The sequence below is a fragment of the Daphnia pulex genome, chromosome 9 (genome assembly GCF_021134715.1).
Source record: "Daphnia pulex isolate KAP4 chromosome 9, ASM2113471v1".
Classification (NCBI taxonomy): Eukaryota; Metazoa; Arthropoda; class Branchiopoda; order Diplostraca; family Daphniidae; genus Daphnia; species Daphnia pulex.
The window spans coordinates 1,856,895-1,880,939 of NC_060025.1; the positions used below are offsets into that span (position 1 = coordinate 1,856,895).

Below are 24,045 nucleotides of genomic sequence, written 5' to 3' on the forward strand. Positions count from 1 at the left end.
CCGATGCGCCACCTGGTGTCTGCCAGTTGAGCTACTTGAGTGAATCAGCTGGCAACAAAATGTGGGAGGACTCGGTCACTCGGTGCAGGATTGCTCCTGATTTTCCCCGATAACCCCCAAACCGGATTGAATTCATCTGTTCTTCTAGGAACCACATAAATCTTCGACGATGGATTCCACATTCCGACGTGTATATAGATAGATCATTCCGAGTTTGTTTGCTGCATGGAAGCAGAGCTGGGAACCATATGAAAAGTAAGTTTCGACATATGTAACTAACGTCCAAATGTTGTATCGGGAGAGAACTGAAATTGTCTAGAATTTAACTGGAAGGCATCCAGCAATAGCCTACCCAACTACGTAGTAGTAAGAGTTTGCATTTTCTTTATTAGCTAAAATACGAAAAAAGAAGTTGAGTTCAAAAATGACAAATTTGGTAAAGTCTGCTTACGTGCGTTCCACATTTTCATTAAATTAAATTTTCCCGTTACTTTCTCGCCCGATTTGAGAAAAACAAGAGTTTGATCAGGACGGACAGCAACATTTTTTTATAAAACCTTTTGTGATGTCTCTTTCTGTTTTGGGGCCAACAATTTTCGTTTTCAGACGACAGAATGACTATGTTTCAACAGTTGAACTCCTTTGAGTGAAATCGTATCTAGTTTCGCAAATTCGGTATAGGGCTTTATTCTCTATGTCAAGTCGCAGTAGCTCTCTTTCTGTCGTTTCACCTTCTAGGCCAAAACTAGCACGAATGGTCACATCAATCCTGTTACTTTTTATCACTTTATTAGTCTGGACTTTTAGTGTAATTTAATTTCCGACAATGTCCTACAGCAATCTTGTCATTTCATGGTCCAAAAAACTGCGTTCTTTTGCTCTAGATGGAGACTTCACTTGAACTAAAAAAGGGAATCCCCCGCATTATTTAAATCAAAGAAGTGGTGGGGGTAAGTAACAAATTAGAATAACCCTTGCACAATAAAATGGAATTAATTACATCAAGAAAGTATCGTTAGTTTTACCGCGCAACAGCTACGCCCTCACACTTTGCCAAAGCAGGTATTAAATTGTGTAGTTGTTCATGACGATTTTCATTACAACCAACCGAACGCTCACTTAAATAAAAAATTCCTATAACCGTATTTGTCTGAATAGTCCAACGATTTATGGGCTGGCTCTGGCTTGTTTCGATTTTTGTTTAGTTCTTCTCCTATCGCTTTTACTGTACCAGACTTGTTTTCATGGCCACCGGCATTGAATGGTCCATTTGGAATCGAGAAAAAGTACCCGGTTCCTCGTTGCCAGAGTCATTTAAATTCGATATTTGGTCACGAAAACACTTGTCGAGATATTCTTCTCTCCTTTGTTGGATCGAACGTATCGGTCTACAGCGTAAACTTGGTTGAAAAGATAACTAGTTAATTTCGCCATGCTCCGTATCGCATCTAAACATTTGTGTAAAGGTTACAGCAGGGTACCGCTTTTATCAAAACGTAAAACTTTAAAGCAACTCCACTGCCATCAGGTATGACAAATTGTTTTTAACTGGTTGTCTAGTATTTGGTTATCAATTGAAACAAATTTGACAATGACTAAATCGTGACAATTATCTTGTTCTCGTTTAGTTTCAAACTGGAGTGCCAAGCGTCACCAGTCTCGCAACTGCAATTAGTACCAAGAATAAAGAACTACGTGAAGATTCACTAGTGCGACAAGATGTGGAAGATGTCTACGAAGGTATCAGAGAGGTTAATGCGCAATTTGCAATACAATTTTAAAAGTTCCAAAATTAAAATTCATCCGTTCTATTTTATAGGCCTTAACTGACACTCAGCCGTTGCTCGTACCCGTAGCTCAATATTATTTTGGCGGAGATGGCAAAGCTATCAGACCAGTAATTACGCTATGTTGGGCTAAAGCAGTAAACTACCAGCTGGGCAAACAAACCTATCGGTAAACCCTCATTGATTTCTACCATACTTAATTTTTGCTTAATTGTGCTTTCTTTTTTTAACAAAGGAGATTGATTCAAGACCAAAAAAGAGTATGTCAAGTACTTGAAATGATTCACGCAGCCGGTTTGTACCATGACGACGTAATTGACAATGCGGAAAGTAGGAGAAGCAGGCCGTCAATCAACAATGTTTGGGGTATTAAAAAAGTATGGAAAAGGAAAAATAAGATTAAGAAAATCACGGCTAAAGCCAATGATATTTATTTAGTCAATTTTAGCTGGGGATTTCGTCCTGGGTCGGTCGATGAGAATAATCGCCGAAATTAACAACGAAGACGTATCGATTTTATTAAATACGGTAATTTCTAAAGCCGATCCTATATAGCAATTGGGTTGAAATCTAACATTTAATATCGAAATATTCAGATGATTGATCACATAGTCATTGGAGAAATCATGCAACTCAGTGCAGGCGCTACAGAGGAAGAAAGATTTGCGCACTATGTCGATAAAACATTTAAGAAGACTGCAAGTTTACTTGCTCATAGTTGCCAGGCGGTAATTGCTCTCCTCAATAATTTGTAGTTTACATCATTTTTAATTGACGCTGTTTTATTGTTGATAAAGGTCAGTGTGCTCTCCGGAGCTGATTCCGACGTACAAGCGATGGGTTTCACGTTAGGTCGCCAGTTGGGAATGGCCTTTCAATTGGTTGACGACATCTTAGATTTCTCCGCTACATCGGCCCAGTTAGGCAAAGCAGCGGCCGTCGACTTGACGCAAGGGCTGGCCAACGCCCCTGTTTTGTTTGCTGCCCAGCAGGTCCGTGTAATTTCTAGTGAACATGCAGGGAATTTCTTAATTATTAATTTACTTTGTTCTACAGTTTCCTGAATTGAATCCGATGATTGCCCGTCGATTTAAAGAGCCAGGTGATGTCGAGACCGCCTTTCAGTTGATTCTTCAATCGGATGGAATGAATAAAACGAAAGAATTGGCGACCGAATACTGTGATGATGCTGTCAAACAAATAGCGCAACTTTCATCATCGCCCTATCAGCAATTTTTGTTCACCATTACACATAAATTACTCAACAGAATTAAATAATTTCCTTAGTAAGGTTGGAAGATGGGAAACGTCTATTTTATTTATTTTAACGCCATTATCGTAACCGCATTATTTTCTTTATTGGCAAAGTGTAATAAAAATTGACGAATAAAAAACCATATTGCTGTAAATACATTCATTATAAACGGAATGGTTGGAACTGTCATACTTCTCACCTTCAAATAACCGGTAAAATTTGATTGCAGGTACTACAGGTTGACGGTTGAACACCTGATGTCTGAAAACTTTTACAGAACCTTGACAGATTCGTGGGGATTTACCGCTTGAGAATTTGCATTACAAGTCGAATAAAAAAGCAATTCTTGCCAGGAAAAAAAAATCTTCATGACTGTCCAGTGTCCACTTATGTAAAACTTCAATCTAGCGCACTTCGCTGGTCAAATGTTTCAAGTACATTCACGTTATTTTATGTAACCTGTAATCAGGAAGGGAATCGAGAGGTTATCGAATAAATTAAGAACTTTTTCTTTTACGGTTAAATAACGGGTACCAACTATAAGGTCATGGCTCCTTGTCAAGGAGAAGAAAATCAAGTTGTTTGAATTCTGAGTTATTCGTGCGTAGGTGTTCTCATATTACAGTTTGTCGTTTTCTTTTCTCTTGTGGCAGCTTGTGGTAAGCGCAAAATGAAATGTTCATAGAATTTGTTAACATTTTAGAATTTTTTCTATTCATTTTTTTATTTTTCATCGACTCTGAAACTGAAATAGAAAGTTTTTTTAATTTTGCGAACTATTTTTAGTATTTTAGACGGTACTGCACTGCTGCATCCGTTTGCTTTTTGCAGAAGCAGACGATGAAAGCATTGCAGCAGTCAATTCTTCTTTGTTTTTAAAAAAAAATGTAGTCTAATTATTTATGTTGGCGTTTTTTAAAAGGAAAATGGCATCCAGAAATTGCTTGATGCGGTTGAAAACTTTTCAGCTTAGTAGTTTCAACCCACCCAACGGGATTGCCTTTTCTAGAGGTTTTGGCGCAAGTCCCCCAGTATTCCAGATCAAATGGCTGCAAGCCGTTTCGCACGCAGAGAAAGTGGTAGGAAATCCTACCTTTCTCGATCTGGAAAGTGTGACAAGCCATGAGATAAGTAATATGGCTGTTTACTTGAAAAATCTCATTAAAACTGGACATCCCCTTACATCCACTGTCAAGTAAATTTTAAATAACCATCCTATTATGCTCGATTTAATTTTTTGTTTAATTCCACCACAGAGAACTCCTCAATCCTAAGGCCAAAAAGGATCTCACCAGAGGGTTGTTGGTTTTGCTTGTATCCAAGGCAGGAAAACATAAGGCAAATGAAGACATTCTGCCAAATCAAAGAAAACTTGCAGAGATCACTGAACAGATCCATACAGCTCACATTATCCACTCAGGAATTATAAATCTTCCCACTCCGAATGAAAATCTAGAAAAGGGGAATAAAATGGCAATTCTGTGTGGTGATTTTATTCAGTCCCGCTCTAGTATCCGATTGGCAGAATTTAAAAACATCAAGGTATCTATGCTTTCAATGTAAGGGTTTTGAAACAGAATGGTGATGATGTAATTTTCACAGATTATAGAGTTATTTGGCCAAGCTATAGCAGATTTTAGTGCGGTTGAATTTATTGATGAGGACACATACTGTGCCCTAGATTTGTGGACCCAGAAAACGAAAATGAGGTAATCATCAATGTCTATGGGTGGATCAACAGCCATTAATGTTTACCTTGCGGCCTTTTTATTCTTTCTCAGATATGGAACTTTATTATCAAATGCCTGCCAGTCAACCCTAATTCTTGGTGGCGATATGGATCTCCTTGAATCCGCAAAAAATTTCGGTCTCGAAATTGCTTTTGCTTGGCAAGTACGTAAAGTTCCCATACACTTTTACGATCATGGGTTCGGCACTTAGATTACGATTGTGTTTTGGCATAGGCAAACATTGACCTACAAAGCTACAAGAGCACAACGAAGAAAGAGGAGCACATTCTGACCAAGCTTTTTCCACCCGGAACTCCTTTTGAAGAAATCTTATTAATTTTCGAAGCTGTACGCGACAAACACATCAATGCATCATTGGAAATATTGGCAAAGTTTCCACAAAACGATGCTTGTCTTGCTCTATGTGACATCGCAAAGGCACTCAATTACTAACCGAATTTTAAAGAAATAGCCGCATCTGATATCGAATTTGAAAAACAGCTGCCATTATAAGTAATTTTATCTACTAAATAATTAACAAAGATAACTTAAGGAAAACAAAAAGGTCTTTATTTAGCTTTCTCTATTCTCAACCGTTATTGCAAGTAACAGATTATCCTTTTATTTCCTTACAGATGTGAACCTGTTCGATTTTATTTATTAGAAATCTCATTTCATATAATTGTTTATCGGGATAAATTGACAACGATTCTTAATATTTTGCTTGCTTTGATGTTTTTTTTTATCCACCCTGTTTCACTCACAAAAGCGAATGGTTCAAAAGAACCGCCAACGCCAAGTAAACCTACGACTGTCGTCATCTGGTGGCAGTAATAGGAAGCTGCTTGTTGTGTCAACAACATCGGCAACAATAACACCTTCGTTTGCGAAAATATTGGGGTCAAAATGTAAGCGTAGATTGAGACAGTTTCTATTAGAATTTTTATCTTTTAATAAGAAATTTGCATAAATCCCATCTTAATATTTGTTTTCATTTTTACCCCTTGAATTTCACAATACACAGCTAGCCCCTGCTTTCTCTGAAAAGGCTGGATTGGACGGGAGCCATTACTTTCACTTTCCTTGTTGATAACAGGACTTCGCGATAAAATGGGGGTAATTAAACGCTCAAAGTTCCAACACATTTCGCCTTTGGAGACTGGACCAGTGTAAGTTATCGTGGTTGATGATTTGGGTAATGATAGTGGCTAAAATTTATGTATGTTTTAGTTTGCCAGAAAGTGATTCTGTACCTGAGTTAGCCCCACCACAAAATGTTCCTGCTACTGAGACTCTTACCCAACAAACTCTAAACCAGCTTCGACCAATAAGGGCTTCCAGACCTCCTTGTTTCCATAAGAATTCATCAGGAAAGAATCGCTCTAGCCGCAAGTCAGATAATGGACAGGAGAAAATTCCCAAAGGGCAAAAGAAACAAAGACGTTATCACAACAGTATGGTTGATACTTTAAGTTTTCCGAATCTTGTTCTATTTCTCCTTATTCCTTGAAGACAAGTTCTTACTCAATTTGGCTGAATCTGATGAAGACAAAAGAATTGAACCTGGATTTACTGAACCTCACTCAGTATTTGCTACCTTGCTACAGGAACCTGACAAAATGGGGGCTTGGAATGCATTCTTAAACCTCACTGAAGATGATCAGCTCGCTATTATTGCCAATAATGAAATATTTGCTTATTTCAACAATGAGCCAGTATTAGATCAAGTGCCACCTGCTGTCGTCGAAAAAATTGTCAGTTATCGTGAAAGGCGCCGAAACATGACTGCTGAAGAGGCCTTTTGCACTTTGTGCCCTAAACTGAAATCTATATTCACAAAGCGTCATTTCCCTATGGTAAATTTTTTAAAACCTCTCATCTGCTATTACAAGTTGTTCCTATAAATGACATTTATTTCACAGGGAATGCTAGCTCAACTGGAGAATGAAGTCCTTGATTTTTTCCTGGACGCCCCGGAAGGAACGTGCATTATCGAGAGGCAGTGCAGTTTCGATCGACTCCTTCTTCACGCCATCACGCGGTTCAATTTTCTTTGTTCACAAAGTAAGTGAATATTTCCAACCACTTCCATGCTATGTACCCTTTTAATTGTATGGTTATATTATAATCAATGAACCATAAGGTTTCTCAACTGAAGATAATCGCCGGGAAACTCACATCCGCAATATTTGTCCGGATTTCATCCCACCACCCGTTTCTCTTTCCGAATACATCCAAAAGAAGCGTCGCTAGTCTGTTGCAAGAAAAGACTTGGGCAATCATCGGAAATGAAATTTTTCATAGAAAAATGACCTCTTATTTTAAATCTTAAGTTCAATGTGTTCCCAGTTTAGAAATTTCCGGCAAGATTTTCTTCTTTTTTTCTTTGGGATAAATTTTTTTACCCAGAGATTTGTTTATTTCCGTAATTTATGCTTTTGATGTAGCATGTCTTTTTTTCGGTTTGGTTTGCTGTTTCAGGATGGGGCGGTTCACTAAGCAAGGGGAGATGCAATTTGGTTTTCTATTCATAGACATAGAGAAATTGTAGAGACATTTTTTGTTTAATTGTTTTCATGGTATTGAAAGTATGCAATAATAGGATAAAGAAGTCTCTGTTATCAACAAATAGATACTTTGAAAATATCCCCAAAACGGTACGTTGTTTTCCCCTTTTTATTATTAACAATTCAAATTTCAGACAAATAGGTTGAATAATAAATAATGAATATGGCGACTTATCGAAAGCCGTAGGCAATCGAATACGAAGATATTATCTCCGAGCAGCCAAGTTTTTGTTTGTTTCCGCCAAAAGGTTAGTACTTCCACAGAGAACATTTGAAACTATCACACTGGGCCTTGTCAGCGCCGTAAGTGACTGCCTTTTGGAAAATAGCCATGTTATTCTTCATCGTGTCTGGTACAAGTGTCGACAGGAACCTGAAGAAAAAGAAATACGATGGTAATTAAAATCTCTAAATATTAGTTAATATTATTTTTAAATAATTACGTTAGAATGACAGAATTTCCCGGAACAGCCGTTGCATAGGAACCAAGATCGCAGATGATGCGTTGCATGCATTCGTCCGTTTCCAGGACTGAACCATAGCTCTCCACAATGTCCCTAAGGCTTTTCTTCATTGTGCTTATGTTCAGCTCTCCAAACTTGCGTCCGTTAGTGGTGATGGTGAAACCTTTTTTGAGTAAACAAATGAGGTAAGTTGGATGATTATTCTTATTACTGAAGGATTAAAGTGACACTTACTAGAAAGGAGAATGGCTGCCAGCGGTACGACTAGAGCTACGATAATCAGTGGTGTTAGTACGGAAAGCCAAATCTTCTGTTCGTTGGTAAGATTTTTCTTATGATCAGGCAACATGGTGGCGAAAGCTTCTTTATCCATGTCCAGCATATCTTTAATTGAGGGGCCTTTTTCTTTGGTTTCCTTGACTGGAGCGTAATAGTAATATGGTCCTGCTGGAGGAGGTGGGCCATAGGAAGGCAGTTCGTAGGCCGGAGGTGGAGCGGGATTGTAGGCTGGAGGAGCTGGTTCAGGGTATGCCGGAGGAGCTGGATCAGGGTACGCTGGAGGAGATGGATCAGGGTATGCTGGAGGATATGGTTGATACGGAGGAGATGTAGGAGCTGGAGCATATACTGGTGCTGGTGGAGGAGCGTACACAGGTGCTGGTGGGGGAGCGTACACCGGTGCTGGTGGAGCAGTTGATGCAGGTGGTGCTGGAGGTGAGTAAGGAGCTGGGGCTGGAGCTGGAGCTGGTGCTGGAGCTGGAGCTGGAGCTGGAGCTGGAGCGGGGGCTGAAACTCCCCATTGTCGATCGAGGTAATTCTTTTGAGCTACTGCATCCCATTCGTTGGCCTGCTGGAATCTCTTATTGCTGTTGCTATTAGAATTAATACTTGTGGCCCAGTAAATCTGAGGTTTCTGTTCAGATCCAATTTCACGTTGTTGTTGCTGAAATCTCTGCGTAGCTTGTTGTTGCTGCTGCATTTCAACTCCATGTAAAATCAACAACAGTTGCACAACCACCACTAGGTGCCATTTCCAGTCAGCTTTCCACATCTGTAAAGAATGTATCCCGATCTTGAAATTTACCCAGATCGGAATGTAATGTAGTTGAAACTCACCTCGATTGGAATGTATTTATCCTGTTCAAACGAAACAATTAATTGACACTAGATTATATCATACAGGTGATGGATGCAGGCCGTTTGTACTCTGACGCGACGCGACCTACCGGGTTGTATTTTATACTTGGCGGCAGATTCGAGTGCAACGAGGCGGAGCTTCTTTTTTTAACGCAGCTTTGACCTGGAGGAGTAAAATGCCAGGGCCGATTGCAGGATCGGAAGAAAAACAGACGCACGGATCAGGTACGGTATAGACTGTAGACGGCCGGATGGTGTTGTTCAGCTGTGAACTGAATGATGAGTTCCCTGGAAAATGTGGGACATCCAAAAGTCGTAGTGGGTCTTGTGAGAGACTTCTGACTGAATCAATCCGGATCTAGTACCGTAAGGAAGAAAGATTGTTTTTATCAACTTCCGCATCTCTCCGCTATGATGGGAAGCGAATGCAAGGCAGCTGTTAATGTATGGGTCACGCATCGTGTACTCGTTTTATACTCATTTTGAGAAAATGAAGACCCATATTGTCGGCTACTTCCTGCAGTTGCCAAATGACCTCAAATATTATACTATTTCATTGTTTTTCGGATTTTTCCAGTTTTAGAATGCGACTCAACGTCATTCCAAAACACCTTCGGAAATCTGACGTAATTCGAACCTCTATGTCTTATTCTCGAACTGAAGATTTTCGCCCTATTAAAAAATGTTTACCCATAACTTTAAATTCTTTCGTTATTGTATTTCTCATATTGGACTAAAATTTTTCATGCATATTGTACATTAATTAATTGTTTTTTCGATAATAGGTTTGCGGAACTCTAACAAATGATGCAGAATTAGTATTCATTAGTTTCGGCAATTACAGAGCACAGATATAACATGTCAAGAACAGTGTACTTGTACAATGTACATCAGAGCTGTTAGATAATCACAAAAGATGTGATTAGGTGGAATCAATCAACTTAAAATTTGAGGTAGGCTACCCAAAACCAATATTGCATATGAGGTTCAACTGGTTCTTAATTATTTTCAACAAAACAAACTTTAATTATTTTCATTTCAGATGCTACAAATTATACGCAGTTTTTTTTTTACTACCAGCTCTTTTCAACAACTTTCCTTAGATGATTTAGTATTTCAATCCTCACGGGGTTATAGGCCTAAACGCCTTGACTTTCTAAATGACTCCGGCCGAATGAAGCACCATCCGCTCTGGTCTCCGGGTAAATCTCTGGAATATTTTTGTTCCCGTCGCCTATTGGTTGGTTTCAAATATTTTCGAAAATTATTATTAGAGTTGTGGTTTATTTCAGAACAATATGCGTTACTTGAAGTCTTTATTCAAACAATCAGGGCTTAGCGTGTAGCAACTAACAGCAGCAACATTGAAGTAAATTATGCCGACTGGAGTACTCGCTCGGTCATTTGAGTTAAGTAAGCACTGACGTAATTTCTCGTCGCAACGGCAGTTTGATCTTACGCATTTAAACATTTCATTTGTAAAATAACTGAAGTGTCCATTTTGTTTGGAAAAACATACTTTGTGAAAACGGAGTTGTTGCACAAACCATATTTGCAAGTTCCAGGCTTCATAGTGTCTGGACAAAAATCGTGGTCTCGACAACACATGTCTGTGGCGACCCGACTGCCCAGATCATCATAACTATTTGCAATATTTCCTGGTCCACACCATTTGGTGCCTGTCGCAGCCTCGAAAAAAATATCGTTGAAATGACTTTAGATTTTTGACTTTTAAATTACCTGGGTAGATAAAATGTATGTTAGACGGAGTCGGTGTTTGATTTTGGGACAGCAATTGTTCCTGACATTCAGCAAAAACGTTCGACCATTCTTGTTGATTTACCACCCGAATTGGCGGACGATCCGGAAGGTTTTCAATAAACTCAATCTGATCACTAAAAGAAATATTGTGCTGAGCCGTTGAAAAGGAGACGAATAGCGGTGACTTACCTTTGACCGAAAAATTGACATGACTCATTATGATCACTACTCACGAGCACAGCTCGGCTGCCAAATGGATGTCCGTCATATATCAACAGCTCTTTGGTAACTGACAAACTTGAAGCAGTCGCAATAATTGCATGGAAAAGCGACAACACCACAATCACCATCCTTTTTTACCGTTCTACACTGGCTTGCGTTTACTTTCCTTTAGCCCTAAAAACTAAAGGCTGAGACCAGTGATTTCGAATACTTGACGACGACTGGTGAAACTCGATTCAGTGATGTCAAACAACTGGTCGGTGTATCTGGAAAAGATGTCAATCGGGAAAATCCCATCCCATCACGTCGATCCTGATGCAGCTAAAAACCACGAATCACATCACGTACGTAACGATTTCTTTTTATGTAATATGTCTATTGTCTAAGTTTGTTATATGTTAGCGACGTTTGTTTGTTGTGTTAACGGAATCCTGTCGATGAGCTGCATGCAGCTGTATTTTTTAAATATTTCAAAGTGGCCCGCTCCCGTTTAGTATTAACCTCAACAAAATGGTTGTCCGTAAAGAAAAGTTGCGTTCATGAATTTGAAAAACCGGATAAGAGAAATCTAAAAAAAAGAAATTCGATTATGAGCCAAGGGTATTTGAAGACTGGTTATCGCCAATCCAGTGAACTAGGTCATATATCAAGGAAATAGCTTGTAGGATACTAATTTTGTGATTATTAGTACTATATTCAACATTAGCGAAAGATATAAAATCAACGAATTCATTATGCATTTTGTAATTTAGATGACACCGCCATTGATATGTTAATTGGTGACTTGTTGTTTAGTCAAATTGAAAGCGATACTGTATGGCATGACATTCACAATGCAAGGGGGATTGCGGGAAATTTGTTGTAGTCTAAGCAGAATTGGAAAATGATGAATTTACAATTGTTTATAATAGGAATGATTGGTTCTATGATGCCAAAGAAAAACCGGTTCGCCATGATTCCGGTAATTTTTCCGAAAGCACATGCTGTACTAACTCCTTCCTGTTTTAGAGTTCAACTTAGTTGTTGGATGAGTTTAAAGAAACCCAAGCAGCAGGTACTAAATCAAGAGAGAAACTTCTTTGAATATTATAAAGTGGTCCACAACAGGGACCTCGGTTATTAGTGCATAGAGATTCGACTTGTTCGGACCACCTATTTTTACGAGATCTCTTTCTAAGAGGTAATTTTTGAACTTAATTTGTTGGTTAAAACATCAAATTTTAGCATAAAAAATCTAAGTTAAATGTTTTTTTTTTGTTTTTTTTTTATTCTTTTATTTGTTTCGTTCGATTAAATTTTTTGCGAAAGATACGTAAATTCTGAATTTGCCAATAGATGGTGTTTGTGTTTGATTGTTTGTTTGTAAGTTGTAACGGCAGACGATTCTGAAACTAATGTGTTCCTTTTCGCTATTTTCCACGTGTAGTGCCGTTTCTTTTATTCAAAAAAGGAGAAATGGTGTCTAGAAATGGTTTGATTTGCTGGAAAACTCTTCAGTCTGGTTGTATTCGTTCCACCAATCCCGTCAATGTTACCATTTCAAGAAGGTTATGTGCGAGTTCTCAGATTTGTCAAAATAATTGGGTACAAGCAGTTTCCAATGCAGAGAAAATAGTGGGCTTGCCTACGCCCTTCCTTAGTTTACGAAGCGAAGCCATTGATGAAATATCTAACATTGCCGTTTACTTAAAAAAACTAATTGGGACTGGACATCCTCTGCTTGCCACTGCCAAGTAGATTACCTTTCTTGTTATACCGCTGGATTCTTATTAATTATTTTATAAATTTGTCTTGCAGAAATTTAGTGTATTCGCAAGACAAAACAAATCAGACCAGAGGATTATTGGTTTTGCTTGTATCCAAGGCTGCAAAAATTGATCAAACTCAAGACATTCTGCCAAAACAGAGAACACTTGGAGAGATCACAGATTTGGTTCATGCAGCTCACTTGATTCATACAGGAGTCATCAACCTTAACACACCAAATGAGAGTCTAGAAATGGGGAACAAAATGGCAGTGTTATGTGGGGATTTTTTATTGGCCCGTTCTTGTGTACTACTTGCTAATCTACAAAATCTTAAGGTAGACTATAGTATTTCAATCTTGTACTTTGAACTCTATAAAAATTTAAACACTCTTTTAAATTAATATTCCACAAACAGGTTGTAGAGCTAATTGCTCAGGCAATATCAGACTTCAGTACTGCAGAATTCATTGACATAGTGGCAAATGAAACAGACAGTGCTCTCGATAGATGGAGGCATCAATCAAAACTAAGGCATGAATACTTAATGACTAGTTTGACCAGATTATAACTAAAAAGACGCTTTAATTTTTAGGTATGGGACGTTATTAGCCCATGCATGTCAGTCATCTCTAATTCTAGGGGATAACGTAGAACTTGTTGAATTCGGTAAATATTTTGGGCTTGAAATCGCCTTGGCTTGGCAGGTAAAAACTGCTTTATTTCTGTACGATCAGACTTGGTGGTTAAATTTTTTAATGATTTTTTTATTAGGCTAACAATGAAATACAAAGCTACAAGAACGCCAAAGAAAAGGCGGATCATGTCCTGTTCAAACTCTTCCCACCAGGAACTCCTTTCGAAGAAGTGATATCAAATTTTCAAGCTGTGCGCGACACACACGTCGACGCAGCATTACAAATGTTGAGCGAGTTTCCAAAGAATGATGCCAGTCTTGCTCTTTGTAACATCGCAAGAGCGCTCAAGTACTAATTGCATTTTAAATTTAGTAAAAATTATTGATTTTGTATTATCTGTGTTGATTGATGCTGGTGGTTACAACTTATTATTGACAAAGCTTTGTCATTGGCCTTGAAGTGTTGTCCTTACTGACTGTTAAAATCGTTTCTAGATTTTCATTTAGTATCTGTCTAGAAATCCAGAAAGACGAGATGGCGGCTCATGCCATAAAATTTATCAGGTCAAAGGATTAAAAATTCCCTAAAGTAAAAACTAATGAGCCGATCGATAGTTGTATTGCTTTTGTTTTATTCGACAGGGTTTTTCAGGTAGAACATTTTACAGCCAATTCAGTAAAGGCTTTACATTCCGTATGCCCCTCATTTTCCAGACTGCACAGACAAGGTAGATCCAGCCACTTGTTTCACCATTGTTGAAACATCACTCATAGTTGACAGGACGTGCCGGAATATACCGTCAGGTTGGTTTCTACGGACCATTGCCGATTTTTTAAACGGTTGAGGCGGGATAAAACACCATCCATTTTGCAAATTTCTGGTTCTCGATTGATTTTGTCGTTTCTTCCGCCTAGTTAGTTCTATTGGTTCCCTGCGTGATTATTTCAATTTCATTAGGTCTCTCAAAAGTTGTCTTTCGGACAAAATTGCGCATCTTACCTGAATACTTTATTGACGCAGTCAGGTGTCTGGCGATAACAGCTTATAAAACCAACGTCAAAATAGATGAAACCCACTGGAACACTAGCTGGGTCATTCGCCGCATTTAGCAAGCATTGACGAAATCGGTCGTCGCAATCGCAATGGGACCTTTAAAGAAAAGTTTGGATTTTTATTAGAACTACAGTGAACAAAACATTTACTGTAGGAAAACGTACTTAGTGAAGACTGAGGTGTTGCACAAACCATATTTGCAAGTTCCAGGCTTCATAGTGTCTTGACAAAAATCGTGATCTCGACAACACATGTCTGTGGCGGCATGTGGTCCTAGATCTTTAAAATTATTCGCAACGTCTCCTGTTCCACACCATTTGGTGCCTGTTTGGGTATCAAACGAACTGTTATTTGAAATTCAATTGGACTAATAATGTATTTTTTTTTTTCATTTTGTTTACCTGGGTAAATGAAATCTATCTGATTGTTGGCAGTGGTCGGCTTCTGATTGAGAGTGAGCAAACGCTGTTGACAATCAGCGGCAATTGTCAACCATTCTTGTTGATTGATTGTTCGGAGTCTTGGACCGTCCGGTAGATTTTCAATAACCTGTATGGGGTTACTAAAAAAAGAACTTTCCCTTGAGGCGTTGTGAGGGTTGGAATCGTGAAGGTTAACACGTACCTATGGCCGTAGATTCGACAAGGTTCGTTGGGGTCACTGTTCACGAGCACAGCCCTTCTGCCACGCGGATGCCCATCTAGAACAAATAATTCGTTTGATCCTGTGGAATTGGAAACAAGCGCAACAATTGCTTGCAAAAGAGACAAGACTATGATGAGAATCATATTTTAGTTTGTTTTCCTCCTAAATCAATACTGCGTTGTGAGACCACTGAATATTCGGCGACGACTGTTGAACACTTAAAAAATTGGTCTCCGTTGTCAAGTCGTCCAGCTTATTGTAGGGAGCATGGATGACCTGCTTCTGTTCGTGTCGCTTTCTGTGGGTACACTGTCTTGGCTTTATTTCATCCTCTCTTGGGAAACTTTTTTAGTACTACTCTCCCTTTAGTCTACGAAACTTTAGGTTTAAAATGTAGCTACCTGGTTTTTTTTCCGTTCCCTAATAACGAAGAAGGGGGTTTCAAGCAGTTTCAAGTTTAAATCCCAAATATGCGATACTTACATACTTTACTTTCATTTTCTTTTCCCCAAAAATGCTCACAAAGGTTAAAAGTAAAATCTTGAGCTATTGCGTAATTATTGCGCTGTTTTTTCACCTTACGTATGTTTCCGATGATCCAGTAGTAGTTTAATACTAAAGAGTTTATCTGGTTGTTTATCGATCTAATGTTTTTTATATATTTTTTTTTTTTTTTTTTTTTTTTTGGGGGGGGGGGGGAAACGCCGAAACGGTAGTTGTTAAAAAATAATCTGGCAACAGAGAAGTTGATTCTTGCAGACGATCCACGTTTCCCAAACGACAGGTCCGGCCGGTGCTGGTTTCATAATATTTTCTAACCATTTTGAAGTAATTTTTCATAAAAATGGACCCAGGACAGAATGACTTAAACTCATCAGGTAGATTAGAAGTTAAATTTTAGTATTTATCACTTTTGTCATAATTTAAAATATCGAATTTTCAGTGTATTCTAACAGAAACTTGGCCCCCCTTTCACCGTATCTGAACTTCGATCCATCATACTTGCAGAGTAGTCAACCAGAATTCATCTTTCCCGAAGGAGCTAGTCGCCATAGAGGACGTTTTGAATTAGCATTTTCTTCGATAGGTGGGATGTGCATGATCGGTGGAGGTATTGGAGGTGTTACTGGTCTTGTGAGAGGAATCAAAGACACAGCAGTAGCCGGTCACACTGGAAAGCTTCGAAGAACACAGTACTTATTCAATATCTTATCCATGTATTTAACCTATTGATGAAATATTTAAATTTCAGATTGATCAACTATGTTATGAAGCAAGGAGCTGGAACAGCAAATACTCTTGGTGTTGTTGCTGTGATGTACAGTGCTTTTGGAGTTGGCCTTAACTGGATAAGGGATACTGAGGATGAAATCAATACATTAGCTGCTGCCACTGCTACTGGTTTATTATATAAATCAACTTCAGGTCTGAAAAGCTGCATGAAAGGTGGAGCAGGTGGTCTTGCTCTAGCTTTGGCATATTGTGCATTCACCTCAAGAGAAAAACTTACTAGCTGGACTAGCAACTGAATTTTAGGTTGTTTGAATCATACCTATGTCAACGTCACCTAGTGTTTACTGTAAAGTTCTCCAATAAACGTTAGTTTTTTTTGTTATCATCGAGTGACAAATATTTAAGGAAAAATCTATTGGCCCCCGGATTTCGGGGGCCAATAGCCAAAATTGCTATTGGCCCCTGCCGCTAGGGGGACACTGGAAAAGGATCGCGCCTCACAGCAGTCTTTTGTTTTTGAAGTCACTGCCTGTGCCTTGGGTACTACGGGGAAGGGCCGCGCCTAGTACCAGCAGCCGGCCGTGTTGTTGACAAGTGATAGTTCTTCGTCATGTCTTTTTCATTGGAATTTTCATGTCTTTTTTATTGACATTTTTAAATGTAATTCTCTACAGGTAGTGTAAAAAAGACATGCAAGACCTTACTGGAGTAAATACCATTGAAGTGTGCAGTCTTGTCTTGTTAATCCAATTATGCTTACGGTGAAAATGGAAGTCCACCTAAAAATTCATCTCAAATGCCAATTGCTGATGTTTGAGGTATGGTTAGATCCACACTGTTCATTTTTATATAAATTCTGTAATTTATATTTGTCTTTAGGTTGAAAGATAGAAGATCTCACCAAAGCAAGTGATGGAGGAATTATAAATCAAACCTTAAAGTCATTCAAATCCTATAATGAAAAGGTGCTTGTTGCTGAAGGTATGCTTCCTTGACTGAATTATTTAAAGTGAAAATTAAACAATAGTTTACTTTTTCTCCCTTTTAATTGTTCTAGTTTTACTGCTCGGTCGACACGGAGACACGGTATTTGATGATCAACTTGAGTTAAGCTTCAACCTTGGAGAAGATTTAGAACACAACATTCCCAACGGTGTTGAATAGGCTCTGTTGAAATTCAAGAAGCAAGATTGGAGCTTGCTTAAGTTGTCACCTGCATACGGTTTCGGCTCTGCCGGTTACGAGAAACAAGGTGTTTCCCAACGTCAACCTCGAATGTTGAACTCGAGTCAAGAGCTTTGAAAAGGCCAAAGAGAGTTGGAGCATGGACGCCGAAGAAAAAGCTGGAGCAGGCTAAACTCTGCAAAGGAAAAGGAATCAATCATTTTAAAACTACCAAATACGCTCTGGCTAACAAACAGTAGGCCTACTCCAAGATTGTCACCCTCCTCGAGTTTGAAAAAAGTAAGTTTTGCTTTTCGCAACAATTTGATTTCATTTTGTAAAAAAATAAAACTTTTCGTTTTTATTTCAGCTCTTAAAGACGAGAAAGCTACGGAACGAGAACAGCTCATGCTGGCAGCACATCTCAATCAGTCCATGTGCTGTTTAAAGTTAAATGATTTCTGTGCAACTCGTGATCATTGCCACAAGGCGCTCGAGATGGACCCGAAAAATGAAAAGGGTTTATTCCGCATGGCCAGGTATCCGTACCAATTGACCAGCAATTTGTTCTGATTTATTACTCACAGATTTTGTCTCTCCATTTGTAGGCACTTTTGGGCATCCACGAGCTGGAGGACGCCAAGAAACATTTCGAGGCGATTCTCCAACTTGATTGAAACAACAAGGCGGCCGCCAATCAAGTGGTGATCTGCAACGCCAAGATTCGCGAGCAACGCGAAAAGGACAAGAAATTGTACTCTAGCATTTTCAACAAGATGGCCGAAAACGATCATAAGGTAAGCGAAAAGAATGGAGGCCAATGGCTTTACGGTTGGTGGGACGAATCGACGAAGGGTGTCCAGCTGGTTGTTGATCTGGCTCAAATCGAACGAGATAAACAAGAAGCTGTGGAACAGTTGAAGGTCGAACGTAGGAAGAACCAAGCAGATTTCTTCAAGCGTTACGGTGGCAGGAAACCCAACATCGTGTCAGTCAACGGGAAGCCGCTAAATTTGAATGAAGATGATGATGGTGAAGAAGATAATGACGAAAGCTCTCCGGACCACCAAAATGCGGAGTCGACAGAAACACCAACAGAGCCATCAAATGAGCCATCCAACGACCTTCTTAAATGTTTAGGCGACTCTTTTCTGCCGATTTTGATTGTGGAATGAAAACACCCACCCTCCCGTCGAATGCGAATCCATATAACTTTACACGGAACATTTATACTAACAGAATGTCATTTGTCTGCCATTTTTGTGTTAAAGGCCGCAACTAACTGGGTTTCGTTTTATTTATTATATTTGCAGAAAGCCTTGCGGAACAAGGCGATGGAAATGCCGGAACCGACGCAGTGGGACAATGAAGACTCGGAGAACACGACCGCCGTTGAATTGAAAGATCCATTGGACTCTGTGCCATGTACAGAGTCGGAAGACTCCGAAGGGTCGGATGAAAACTAATCTTGATTATCGTCATTGTGATTCTCGACCCATTTTTTTGAAATTTAACTACCGATTGATTGTGTTTTTCTTTCATGCCTGTTCTCTCTGTTGTTATAACACAACAACTTCTAAACCAAAACAGTACTAAGGACATATTCAATTGATTGTGTAATTATCGACTGCCCTCAATCGTAAAACATATCTCATCTTTATCAAATAAAAGTGGTGAATTTGACGGGTAAATTTCATAAATAAGAATGGAGATTCCATCTTAGTTGACGAAACCAAATCGCAAATCCTCCCTTAGTGATAAATAAAATGCTGTCTCGGTTTAAGCTGTTCTACCCATCTTCTTTGAGACCTCTGATATGCAGATGATATCACGCCATATAGGAGACATGAAAATTGAAGTTAACATGGCTATCAGTAGAAAATGATGATATAAATATAACTTATTTAATCCTCTGTTTGATTTTACATATTGTTCCTTTCTAGATAGTTCCCATACTTCCCAATGGCTTATTAATGATTTAAGTTGTGGGTATTTATATGTCAGCGTCATCTGTCAACTTCTAAATACATAATAATCAAACGCATTCTGTCACTTGGTTTATTTATTCTGAATTCACATCCCATAAAAAATTACCAAAAGAAACGGACCTTCACTTTTATATTAATTATGACTTTCTAGAACATTGCGAACAGCATTAGCAATGAAGGTAGAAAAAGTTTGACAACATTTACATGAAGTTAGTAGACGCCGGACATGCTTCGCTATCTTGGCATTTCATGCATGATTAGTTTCCTACCATGGCGCCGTTGCTCAACTTTCTATTTTATTCCCAATCTTGTTTTAATGGAACATTAATCTTGTTTTAAATTTTAACTTTAATTTTCACTTTAATTTTAAGTTTTCTTTGTCTTGTGTTGTAAAGGATCTAACAATTGGCTACAGTTTCGCTTTTCCAATTTTTTTATTTCTTATTACTTATTATTACACTATTACAATTCAAACCAAACGAAGTTCATTCACACAAGATGGCAGATTTAAGGTGTTAACGCTTGATTCAATGTGTCAATTGTCAAAAGCCTGCTGGTAGGCGCGGCCCTTCCCCGTAGGCCCCCTAGCGGCAGGGGCCAATAGCTTTCCCCCGGAATCCGGGGGCCAATAGCCAAAAGTGCTATTGGCCCCCGGAATCCGGGGGCCAATAAGCCCAACCAATATTTAATTGGTGACGTATTTGTATTGTATAATTTAAACATATAAAATTGCTGATGAAAGATGAAATTAAATTGCAGACGACTTTTTGAGTAACGAGGTTAAGCAACCTTCTTGCGATACCCTTTGGCAGATGACAGACGAACGTTTCATTCAAAACGCCAGACGACGATTCGAGTTTAGAATTTAGAAGCTAATCGAAGTAGCTTGTTTGATTTGGTTGTCATTGAGTAAATTTGTATTGACAAATTGTTTCTTGTCATTTTTAATAGAGCAATGGATAAAATTACTGCTGGGAAATCTTTGTTTTCGAAAAGTGATGTGGAAAGAAAATTAAAAAGTAAGAAAGGAAAAAAAAGTAAGAAATCATCAAAGGAGAAATCCAGAAAAAGTCATTCAAAGAAAAAAAGTCGTAAACGTCATGCCTCGAGTTCTTCTGATTCATCAGATTCTTCAAGTTCATCAAGCAGTTCAGAATCAAGTGAAAATGAGAAATCCAAAAAACGAAAGAAAAAAAGTAAAAAGAGCAAAGCAAAGAAACAAAAAGCAAAGCTAGAAGCAACCAAGTCAAAAGCTGTGATTGAAAAACTACCAGTCATTGTACCTGTGCAAGTAGTTAAGCTATCAATTCCAGAGGCAGATGTTGGACCACATATTGATTTGAAATCGTCAAAGATTAGAGCTCCCATGACTAAAGAAGAGTATGAAAAACAGCAGAGTACTCTGAAGTGGATTACAGATCCTGAAACTGGAACAAAAAGGTAATAACATCATGAAAGTTTAACATTGGCACTTTGAAATAAATCAATTGTTTTATAGACTAATCCGTGGCAGTGGAGAGATTGTGGAAGAAATGGCCAGCAAAGAAAGGTCATTGTTTATACAAGATAAGCTATTAAGAGCAAATTAATTAATTTTTTTTTTCTTATTTATTTCTAAGGCCACATTCCGTTAAACCTACTCCTAGTACACTATTTGCCGCAGACGGAAACTTTTTTCAACCACAAACTAATATGAAAGCAAGGTCTACCTATGATTGATCATGTTTCTTCATTAAAATTGAGTTGATTCATTTACATTTATATCTATTCAATTCTTTTACTCAACACATCTCTGAATCAACGTCTTCGATTCTTTTCGAAAAGACGTGGTTTAAAAACCGAATTTCTGAGTGAAGGGGGAAAATTAAGCTGTTTAATTCAGTTTTCACAGTTTTAATTAATATGAATTAATTTTACAACAGGAATATTTTTAAATTTTGCTATTTTAAATTTAAGTTAATATCGATGGTTTAGGCTACTTCGTATTTATCGATTGATAGACGGTTTAGCAACTTGGGATATGGCACGGTTGACATTTGGCAGACTTGTGTTGCCGAACCCCAAAGACAGATATAAACACGCCGTTACCTGTGCAGAAGACTTGGTGTACCTAAGTATGTCACGTCGTTAAAGAAAATATCGAGATTTGTGATTAGTTGAACATATTTTCCATTCTGTGTTTTTTTGTCGTTTCGAAATGGATCAGATTATTGCTAAAGGGTCTCGATCAGTCTCTAAAAAAAGTGTCCTTGAAAGTAAACAGAAAAGAAAGAAAGAGAAAAAGAGTAAGAAATCCTTAAAGGAAAAAATATCTCGAAAGAAGCATTCAAAAAAGAAAAGTCGTAAACGTCATTCATCTAGTTCAGAATCTGATTCTTCTAGTTCATCATCTAGTAGCAGTTCCAGTTCAGAATCAAGTGAAGATGAGAAAGCCAAGAAACGAAAGAAGAAGAATAAAAAGAGCAAAGCAAAAAAACAGAAAGCTAAATTAGAAGCCAGTAATGTCAAAGCTGTGATTACAGAAATACCGTTGACTCTACCTGTCAGTGTCAGCCAAACTAAACCAACATTAGAAACAAACGTTGGACCACATATTGATTTAAATTCTTCCAAGATAAGAGCCCCCATGACTAAAGAAGAATATGAAAAGCAGCAGAATACCTTGAAATGGATTGTAGATCCTGAAACAGGAAGAAGAAGGTAATTCATATAAAAATGATGATTAAGCTATGCAAGTTACAAAGTTATTCTTTTAGGCTGATTCGTGGTAGTGGTGAGATCATGGAAGAAATAGTCAGCAGAGAAAGGTCAATGATACATATTTATTAATATGTTAACAGATTAGTCAATTTCCTTTGGTTTCTTTTCTTTTCAAGGCATCAAGCTATCAATAAGCAGGCAACTATTGCAGATGGTAACTTTTTCCAAGCTCAGGCTAACTTAAAAGCAAGATCTTCTTATGACTGATTTTTCTTAAACTGACAATATAATTTTTTAATTAAATGACTACAAATTAACTCACACCCTTTCAATTTATTTGTCAATATCTTGAGCACACAAAAACCAACACTTTAAAGCACAAAAATAATGATTTCAACATTAGGAGATGTGTTAACCTAGTAAAACCTCTTCCTTGACTTTTCCTGTTGTCTCTGATAGAAAATTATTCCCACGACTATGCAAGCAAATACTCCTAAAACACCAAGAAGCATAAACAAAAAGAGTTTAACACCTCCCATGGAAGACGGCTTCGGGTCATCGACGTGTTCTAGAGAAATCGGTAATTTAAAAAAATATTCTAGTTGTGGTAATTGTTTAAAATAATCCATACCTCTTGGAGGTTCGAACGACTGAGCAGCCGGCATAATATTTGAACGATCTTCAGCGGTCTAAATTTTTCAAGAAAATACGAGTTAGAAAATGAGTCAATTCTTTCCGTGTTATTGTACTTACAGCGTCCGTCGAAGAATCGTCGAGCTCGTATAATTTTACCGCAATAATGTCGTGGTTATCGGACAGATCTCCAGTTGTTGCCGACATACCGAAATAGTATCCTGTCGGTAATCGGACACCTTCCACTGTAAAGCACGGCTTCCAGCCAGCTTTATTATCAATGTCCGTTGAAACTGTAAAAAAAAAAAAAAAAAAAAAAAAAAAACTAGTTTGAAGAAAAGGCTATTATTATAGCATGAAATAACCAGTTAATACCTGAGAGTTTATCATTTTCGTAGCGAACTGCTAAATATGTTTCATGTTCTACATTTCTAAACCTTGCTTCACAACCAGCTAACTGAGTGTGTGTCCCATCTCTATCATGGTCATAATAGAGAGTTCCATTATTAACCATTGCAGAAATATAAGGATGTGCATGCTGCAAATGAAATAGAACCATAAATTAAAAGGAGCTTATTATAAAAGAAAATGCGATCTACATTATGAGGGCCATTGTGATTGCTGTATGTATCCAAAATGATGGCAAGTCCATAAAAGTAATCCTTGGATCCAAAGACAGGACCTTTAACCATTCTATCACGAGCATACCAAAATGCTAATCCATCTCCAAAGAGATCCTTGCCATGTCCATGAACCTTAAACTGGACTTGGAGTTCCCAATTCTTTGATTTGCAAGGCTGAAAATAAAGATGAAATATTAACAGCAGTATTAAGAATAAACTACAACGAAATGTGTACTTACCACTATATTCCAAATGGCACCACTTTTACTCTGCAAATCTGATGTTAACCTGATGTAATTTGAACTTATCACAGTGCTACCTAGAAAGTCCCAGAATGGCATAGAGAGCCCTGACCCTGTTCCATGAAAAAACTAAGGTTGATCTTGAGCGAACTGGATTTTGTTTTAATAAATAACTTACCCGTATATGGCTTCATAAGCGAATGTTCTCTCTTCAGGTAATCGTTGGTATTCCACTCGCAATTGACTACAGATAAAAATACTATTAGGAAATATGAATAATCCATTGTCGACACTTTGAGTTGTTAAGAAATTGATCACGACGAAGATGTGAGAGGCAGGAAGATTGTTAAAAAAGTTACACGCCGACAATTTTCGTTAAGCCGATTTTACTACGTTTACGATTTACGCGTATAGGTGGCATAGAGCCAGAGCATATAGGTGTCAGTTGAAAAAAGGGG

The 24,045-nt window shown here is 38.2% G+C and overlaps 11 protein-coding genes and 1 pseudogene across 16 annotated transcripts; 8 read left to right on the top strand and 4 right to left on the bottom strand.

Annotated features, from left to right (window-relative positions):
- Window positions 1–44: 44 nt before the first annotated feature.
- LOC124202319 (all trans-polyprenyl-diphosphate synthase PDSS1-like) lies at window positions 45–3,216 on the top strand. Of its 4 annotated transcripts, none has more exons than XM_046598648.1 (10): window positions 45–255; window positions 885–1,062; window positions 1,159–1,528; window positions 1,629–1,751; window positions 1,820–1,956; window positions 2,023–2,164; window positions 2,226–2,315; window positions 2,384–2,515; window positions 2,585–2,779; window positions 2,844–3,216. In XM_046598648.1, the coding sequence occupies exons 3-10, from the start codon at window positions 1,433–1,435 to the stop codon at window positions 3,063–3,065; spliced, it is 1,137 nt and encodes a 378-aa protein (XP_046454604.1). In that variant the 5' UTR covers window positions 45–255; window positions 885–1,062; window positions 1,159–1,432; the 3' UTR covers window positions 3,066–3,216. The 4 variants fall into 4 exon arrangements, with proteins under 4 accessions (XP_046454604.1, XP_046454605.1, XP_046454602.1 ...); XM_046598649.1 differs by having other exon boundaries at window positions 1,206–1,528; XM_046598646.1 differs by having other exon boundaries at window positions 885–1,528.
- A 428-nt stretch (window positions 3,217–3,644) lies between these two features.
- Window positions 3,645–5,488, top strand: LOC124202324 (all trans-polyprenyl-diphosphate synthase PDSS2-like). The gene is made up of 6 exons (XM_046598656.1): window positions 3,645–3,701; window positions 3,965–4,237; window positions 4,299–4,584; window positions 4,645–4,751; window positions 4,824–4,935; window positions 5,007–5,488. Exons 2-6 carry the CDS (start codon window positions 3,969–3,971, stop codon window positions 5,223–5,225), a joined length of 993 nt encoding a protein of 330 aa, XP_046454612.1. The 5' UTR covers window positions 3,645–3,701; window positions 3,965–3,968; the 3' UTR covers window positions 5,226–5,488.
- A 44-nt stretch (window positions 5,489–5,532) lies between these two features.
- On the top strand, window positions 5,533–7,418 carry LOC124202326. The gene is made up of 6 exons (XM_046598658.1): window positions 5,533–5,680; window positions 5,797–5,941; window positions 6,003–6,226; window positions 6,285–6,628; window positions 6,695–6,836; window positions 6,916–7,418. Exons 2-6 carry the CDS (start codon window positions 5,883–5,885, stop codon window positions 7,023–7,025), a joined length of 879 nt encoding a protein of 292 aa, XP_046454614.1. The 5' UTR covers window positions 5,533–5,680; window positions 5,797–5,882; the 3' UTR covers window positions 7,026–7,418.
- Window positions 7,419–7,434: 16 nt separating this feature from the next.
- LOC124202321 (circumsporozoite protein-like) lies at window positions 7,435–9,250 on the bottom strand. The gene is made up of 4 exons (XM_046598653.1): window positions 8,920–9,250; window positions 8,038–8,854; window positions 7,783–7,966; window positions 7,435–7,712 (listed from the first exon to the last, which is right to left on the bottom strand). Exons 2-4 carry the CDS (start codon window positions 8,852–8,854, stop codon window positions 7,589–7,591), a joined length of 1,125 nt encoding a protein of 374 aa, XP_046454609.1. The 5' UTR covers window positions 8,920–9,250; the 3' UTR covers window positions 7,435–7,588.
- A 387-nt stretch (window positions 9,251–9,637) lies between these two features.
- On the bottom strand, window positions 9,638–11,051 carry LOC124202328 (phospholipase A2 hemilipin-like). The gene is made up of 5 exons (XM_046598661.1): window positions 10,891–11,051; window positions 10,681–10,835; window positions 10,460–10,619; window positions 10,248–10,394; window positions 9,638–10,174 (listed from the first exon to the last, which is right to left on the bottom strand). The coding sequence occupies exons 1-5, from the start codon at window positions 11,049–11,051 to the stop codon at window positions 10,072–10,074; spliced, it is 726 nt and encodes a 241-aa protein (XP_046454617.1). The 3' UTR covers window positions 9,638–10,071.
- Window positions 11,052–11,954: 903 nt separating this feature from the next.
- Window positions 11,955–13,745, top strand: LOC124202322 (all trans-polyprenyl-diphosphate synthase PDSS2-like). 2 transcript variants are annotated; one of them, XM_046598655.1, is made up of 6 exons: window positions 11,955–12,103; window positions 12,350–12,656; window positions 12,721–13,006; window positions 13,087–13,202; window positions 13,264–13,375; window positions 13,443–13,745. In XM_046598655.1, the coding sequence occupies exons 2-6, from the start codon at window positions 12,379–12,381 to the stop codon at window positions 13,659–13,661; spliced, it is 1,011 nt and encodes a 336-aa protein (XP_046454611.1). In that variant the 5' UTR covers window positions 11,955–12,103; window positions 12,350–12,378; the 3' UTR covers window positions 13,662–13,745. The 2 variants fall into 2 exon arrangements, with proteins under 2 accessions (XP_046454611.1, XP_046454610.1); XM_046598654.1 differs by lacking the exon at window positions 11,955–12,103 and having other exon boundaries at window positions 12,291–12,656.
- A 170-nt stretch (window positions 13,746–13,915) lies between these two features.
- Window positions 13,916–15,372, bottom strand: LOC124202327 (phospholipase A2-like). The gene is made up of 5 exons (XM_046598660.1): window positions 14,984–15,372; window positions 14,761–14,921; window positions 14,524–14,683; window positions 14,306–14,455; window positions 13,916–14,237 (listed from the first exon to the last, which is right to left on the bottom strand). Exons 1-5 carry the CDS (start codon window positions 15,145–15,147, stop codon window positions 14,009–14,011), a joined length of 864 nt encoding a protein of 287 aa, XP_046454616.1. The 5' UTR covers window positions 15,148–15,372; the 3' UTR covers window positions 13,916–14,008.
- Window positions 15,373–15,724: 352 nt separating this feature from the next.
- On the top strand, window positions 15,725–16,619 carry LOC124202331 (mitochondrial import inner membrane translocase subunit Tim23-like). Its single transcript, XM_046598665.1, has 3 exons — window positions 15,725–15,882; window positions 15,948–16,197; window positions 16,257–16,619. The coding sequence occupies exons 1-3, from the start codon at window positions 15,849–15,851 to the stop codon at window positions 16,531–16,533; spliced, it is 561 nt and encodes a 186-aa protein (XP_046454621.1). The 5' UTR covers window positions 15,725–15,848; the 3' UTR covers window positions 16,534–16,619.
- A 385-nt stretch (window positions 16,620–17,004) lies between these two features.
- On the top strand, window positions 17,005–19,084 carry LOC124202890 (annotated as a pseudogene).
- Window positions 19,085–19,833: 749 nt separating this feature from the next.
- Window positions 19,834–21,144, top strand: LOC124202330 (ADP-ribosylation factor-like protein 6-interacting protein 4). Of its 2 annotated transcripts, XM_046598663.1 has the most exons (4): window positions 20,124–20,270; window positions 20,341–20,829; window positions 20,888–20,938; window positions 21,009–21,144. In XM_046598663.1, exons 2-4 carry the CDS (start codon window positions 20,345–20,347, stop codon window positions 21,106–21,108), a joined length of 636 nt encoding a protein of 211 aa, XP_046454619.1. In that variant the 5' UTR covers window positions 20,124–20,270; window positions 20,341–20,344; the 3' UTR covers window positions 21,109–21,144. The 2 variants fall into 2 exon arrangements, with proteins under 2 accessions (XP_046454620.1, XP_046454619.1); XM_046598664.1 differs by having other exon boundaries at window positions 19,834–20,829.
- Window positions 21,145–21,356: 212 nt separating this feature from the next.
- On the top strand, window positions 21,357–22,392 carry LOC124202329 (ADP-ribosylation factor-like protein 6-interacting protein 4). The gene is made up of 3 exons (XM_046598662.1): window positions 21,357–22,089; window positions 22,146–22,196; window positions 22,266–22,392. Exons 1-3 carry the CDS (start codon window positions 21,587–21,589, stop codon window positions 22,354–22,356), a joined length of 645 nt encoding a protein of 214 aa, XP_046454618.1. The 5' UTR covers window positions 21,357–21,586; the 3' UTR covers window positions 22,357–22,392.
- Window positions 22,393–22,402: 10 nt separating this feature from the next.
- On the bottom strand, window positions 22,403–24,022 carry LOC124202325 (vesicular integral-membrane protein VIP36-like). Its single transcript, XM_046598657.1, has 7 exons — window positions 23,766–24,022; window positions 23,585–23,700; window positions 23,322–23,519; window positions 23,098–23,260; window positions 22,843–23,015; window positions 22,721–22,778; window positions 22,403–22,657 (listed from the first exon to the last, which is right to left on the bottom strand). Exons 1-7 carry the CDS (start codon window positions 23,869–23,871, stop codon window positions 22,506–22,508), a joined length of 966 nt encoding a protein of 321 aa, XP_046454613.1. The 5' UTR covers window positions 23,872–24,022; the 3' UTR covers window positions 22,403–22,505.
- Window positions 24,023–24,045: the final 23 nt, after the last annotated feature.

Coding starts and splice junctions, on each gene's coding strand:
- LOC124202331 (XM_046598665.1), top strand. CDS start 15,849: ATGGACCCAGGACAGAATGACTTAAACTCATCAG. Junction 15,883..15,947: donor GAATGACTTAAACTCATCAG/GTAGATTAGAAG, acceptor TCGAATTTTCAG/TGTATTCTAACAGAAACTTG. Junction 16,198..16,256: donor GGAAAGCTTCGAAGAACACA/GTACTTATTCAA, acceptor TTTAAATTTCAG/ATTGATCAACTATGTTATGA.
- LOC124202329 (XM_046598662.1), top strand. CDS start 21,587: ATGGATCAGATTATTGCTAAAGGGTCTCGATCAGTCTCTAAAAAAAGT. Junction 22,090..22,145: donor CCTGAAACAGGAAGAAGAAG/GTAATTCATATA, acceptor TTATTCTTTTAG/GCTGATTCGTGGTAGTGGTG. Junction 22,197..22,265: donor GAAATAGTCAGCAGAGAAAG/GTCAATGATACA, acceptor TTTCTTTTCAAG/GCATCAAGCTATCAATAAGC.
- LOC124202326 (XM_046598658.1), top strand. CDS start 5,883: ATGGGGGTAATTAAACGCTCAAAGTTCCAACACATTTCGCCTTTGGAG. Junction 5,942..6,002: donor CCTTTGGAGACTGGACCAGT/GTAAGTTATCGT, acceptor TGTATGTTTTAG/TTTGCCAGAAAGTGATTCTG. Junction 6,837..6,915: donor CAATTTTCTTTGTTCACAAA/GTAAGTGAATAT, acceptor ATGAACCATAAG/GTTTCTCAACTGAAGATAAT.
- LOC124202328 (XM_046598661.1), bottom strand. CDS start 11,051: ATGGTGATTGTGGTGTTGTCGCTTTTCCATGCAATTATTGCGACTGCT. Junction 10,620..10,680: donor CATACATTTTATCTACCCAG/GTAATTTAAAAG, acceptor AGGCTGCGACAG/GCACCAAATGGTGTGGACCA. Junction 10,175..10,247: donor TGTTTGAATAAAGACTTCAA/GTAACGCATATT, acceptor ACCAACCAATAG/GCGACGGGAACAAAAATATT.
- LOC124202330 (XM_046598664.1), top strand. CDS start 20,345: ATGGATAAAATTACTGCTGGGAAATCTTTGTTTTCGAAAAGTGATGTG. Junction 20,830..20,887: donor CCTGAAACTGGAACAAAAAG/GTAATAACATCA, acceptor ATTGTTTTATAG/ACTAATCCGTGGCAGTGGAG. Junction 20,939..21,008: donor GAAATGGCCAGCAAAGAAAG/GTCATTGTTTAT, acceptor TTTATTTCTAAG/GCCACATTCCGTTAAACCTA.
- LOC124202325 (XM_046598657.1), bottom strand. CDS start 23,871: ATGGATTATTCATATTTCCTAATAGTATTTTTATCTGTAGTCAATTGC. Junction 23,261..23,321: donor ATCACAATGGCCCTCATAAT/GTAGATCGCATT, acceptor TTTCATTTGCAG/CATGCACATCCTTATATTTC. Junction 22,779..22,842: donor ACGATTCTTCGACGGACGCT/GTAAGTACAATA, acceptor TGAAAAATTTAG/ACCGCTGAAGATCGTTCAAA.
- LOC124202324 (XM_046598656.1), top strand. CDS start 3,969: ATGGCATCCAGAAATTGCTTGATGCGGTTGAAAACTTTTCAGCTTAGT. Junction 4,752..4,823: donor ACCCAGAAAACGAAAATGAG/GTAATCATCAAT, acceptor ATTCTTTCTCAG/ATATGGAACTTTATTATCAA. Junction 4,936..5,006: donor AAATTGCTTTTGCTTGGCAA/GTACGTAAAGTT, acceptor GTTTTGGCATAG/GCAAACATTGACCTACAAAG.
- LOC124202319 (XM_046598646.1), top strand. CDS start 1,433: ATGCTCCGTATCGCATCTAAACATTTGTGTAAAGGTTACAGCAGGGTA. Junction 1,957..2,022: donor CTGGGCAAACAAACCTATCG/GTAAACCCTCAT, acceptor TTTTTAACAAAG/GAGATTGATTCAAGACCAAA. Junction 2,780..2,843: donor TTTTGTTTGCTGCCCAGCAG/GTCCGTGTAATT, acceptor TTTGTTCTACAG/TTTCCTGAATTGAATCCGAT.
- LOC124202321 (XM_046598653.1), bottom strand. CDS start 8,854: ATGTGGAAAGCTGACTGGAAATGGCACCTAGTGGTGGTTGTGCAACTG. Junction 7,967..8,037: donor GGCAGCCATTCTCCTTTCTA/GTAAGTGTCACT, acceptor TACTCAAAAAAG/GTTTCACCATCACCACTAAC. Junction 7,713..7,782: donor GGAAATTCTGTCATTCTAAC/GTAATTATTTAA, acceptor CTTTTTCTTCAG/GTTCCTGTCGACACTTGTAC.
- LOC124202322 (XM_046598655.1), top strand. CDS start 12,379: ATGGTGTCTAGAAATGGTTTGATTTGCTGGAAAACTCTTCAGTCTGGT. Junction 13,203..13,263: donor AGGCATCAATCAAAACTAAG/GCATGAATACTT, acceptor TTTAATTTTTAG/GTATGGGACGTTATTAGCCC. Junction 13,376..13,442: donor AAATCGCCTTGGCTTGGCAG/GTAAAAACTGCT, acceptor TTTTTTTATTAG/GCTAACAATGAAATACAAAG.
- LOC124202327 (XM_046598660.1), bottom strand. CDS start 15,147: ATGATTCTCATCATAGTCTTGTCTCTTTTGCAAGCAATTGTTGCGCTT. Junction 14,922..14,983: donor TGTCGAATCTACGGCCATAG/GTACGTGTTAAC, acceptor TTCTTTTTTTAG/TAACCCCATACAGGTTATTG. Junction 14,238..14,305: donor TGCGTCAATAAAGTATTCAG/GTAAGATGCGCA, acceptor ATAATCACGCAG/GGAACCAATAGAACTAACTA.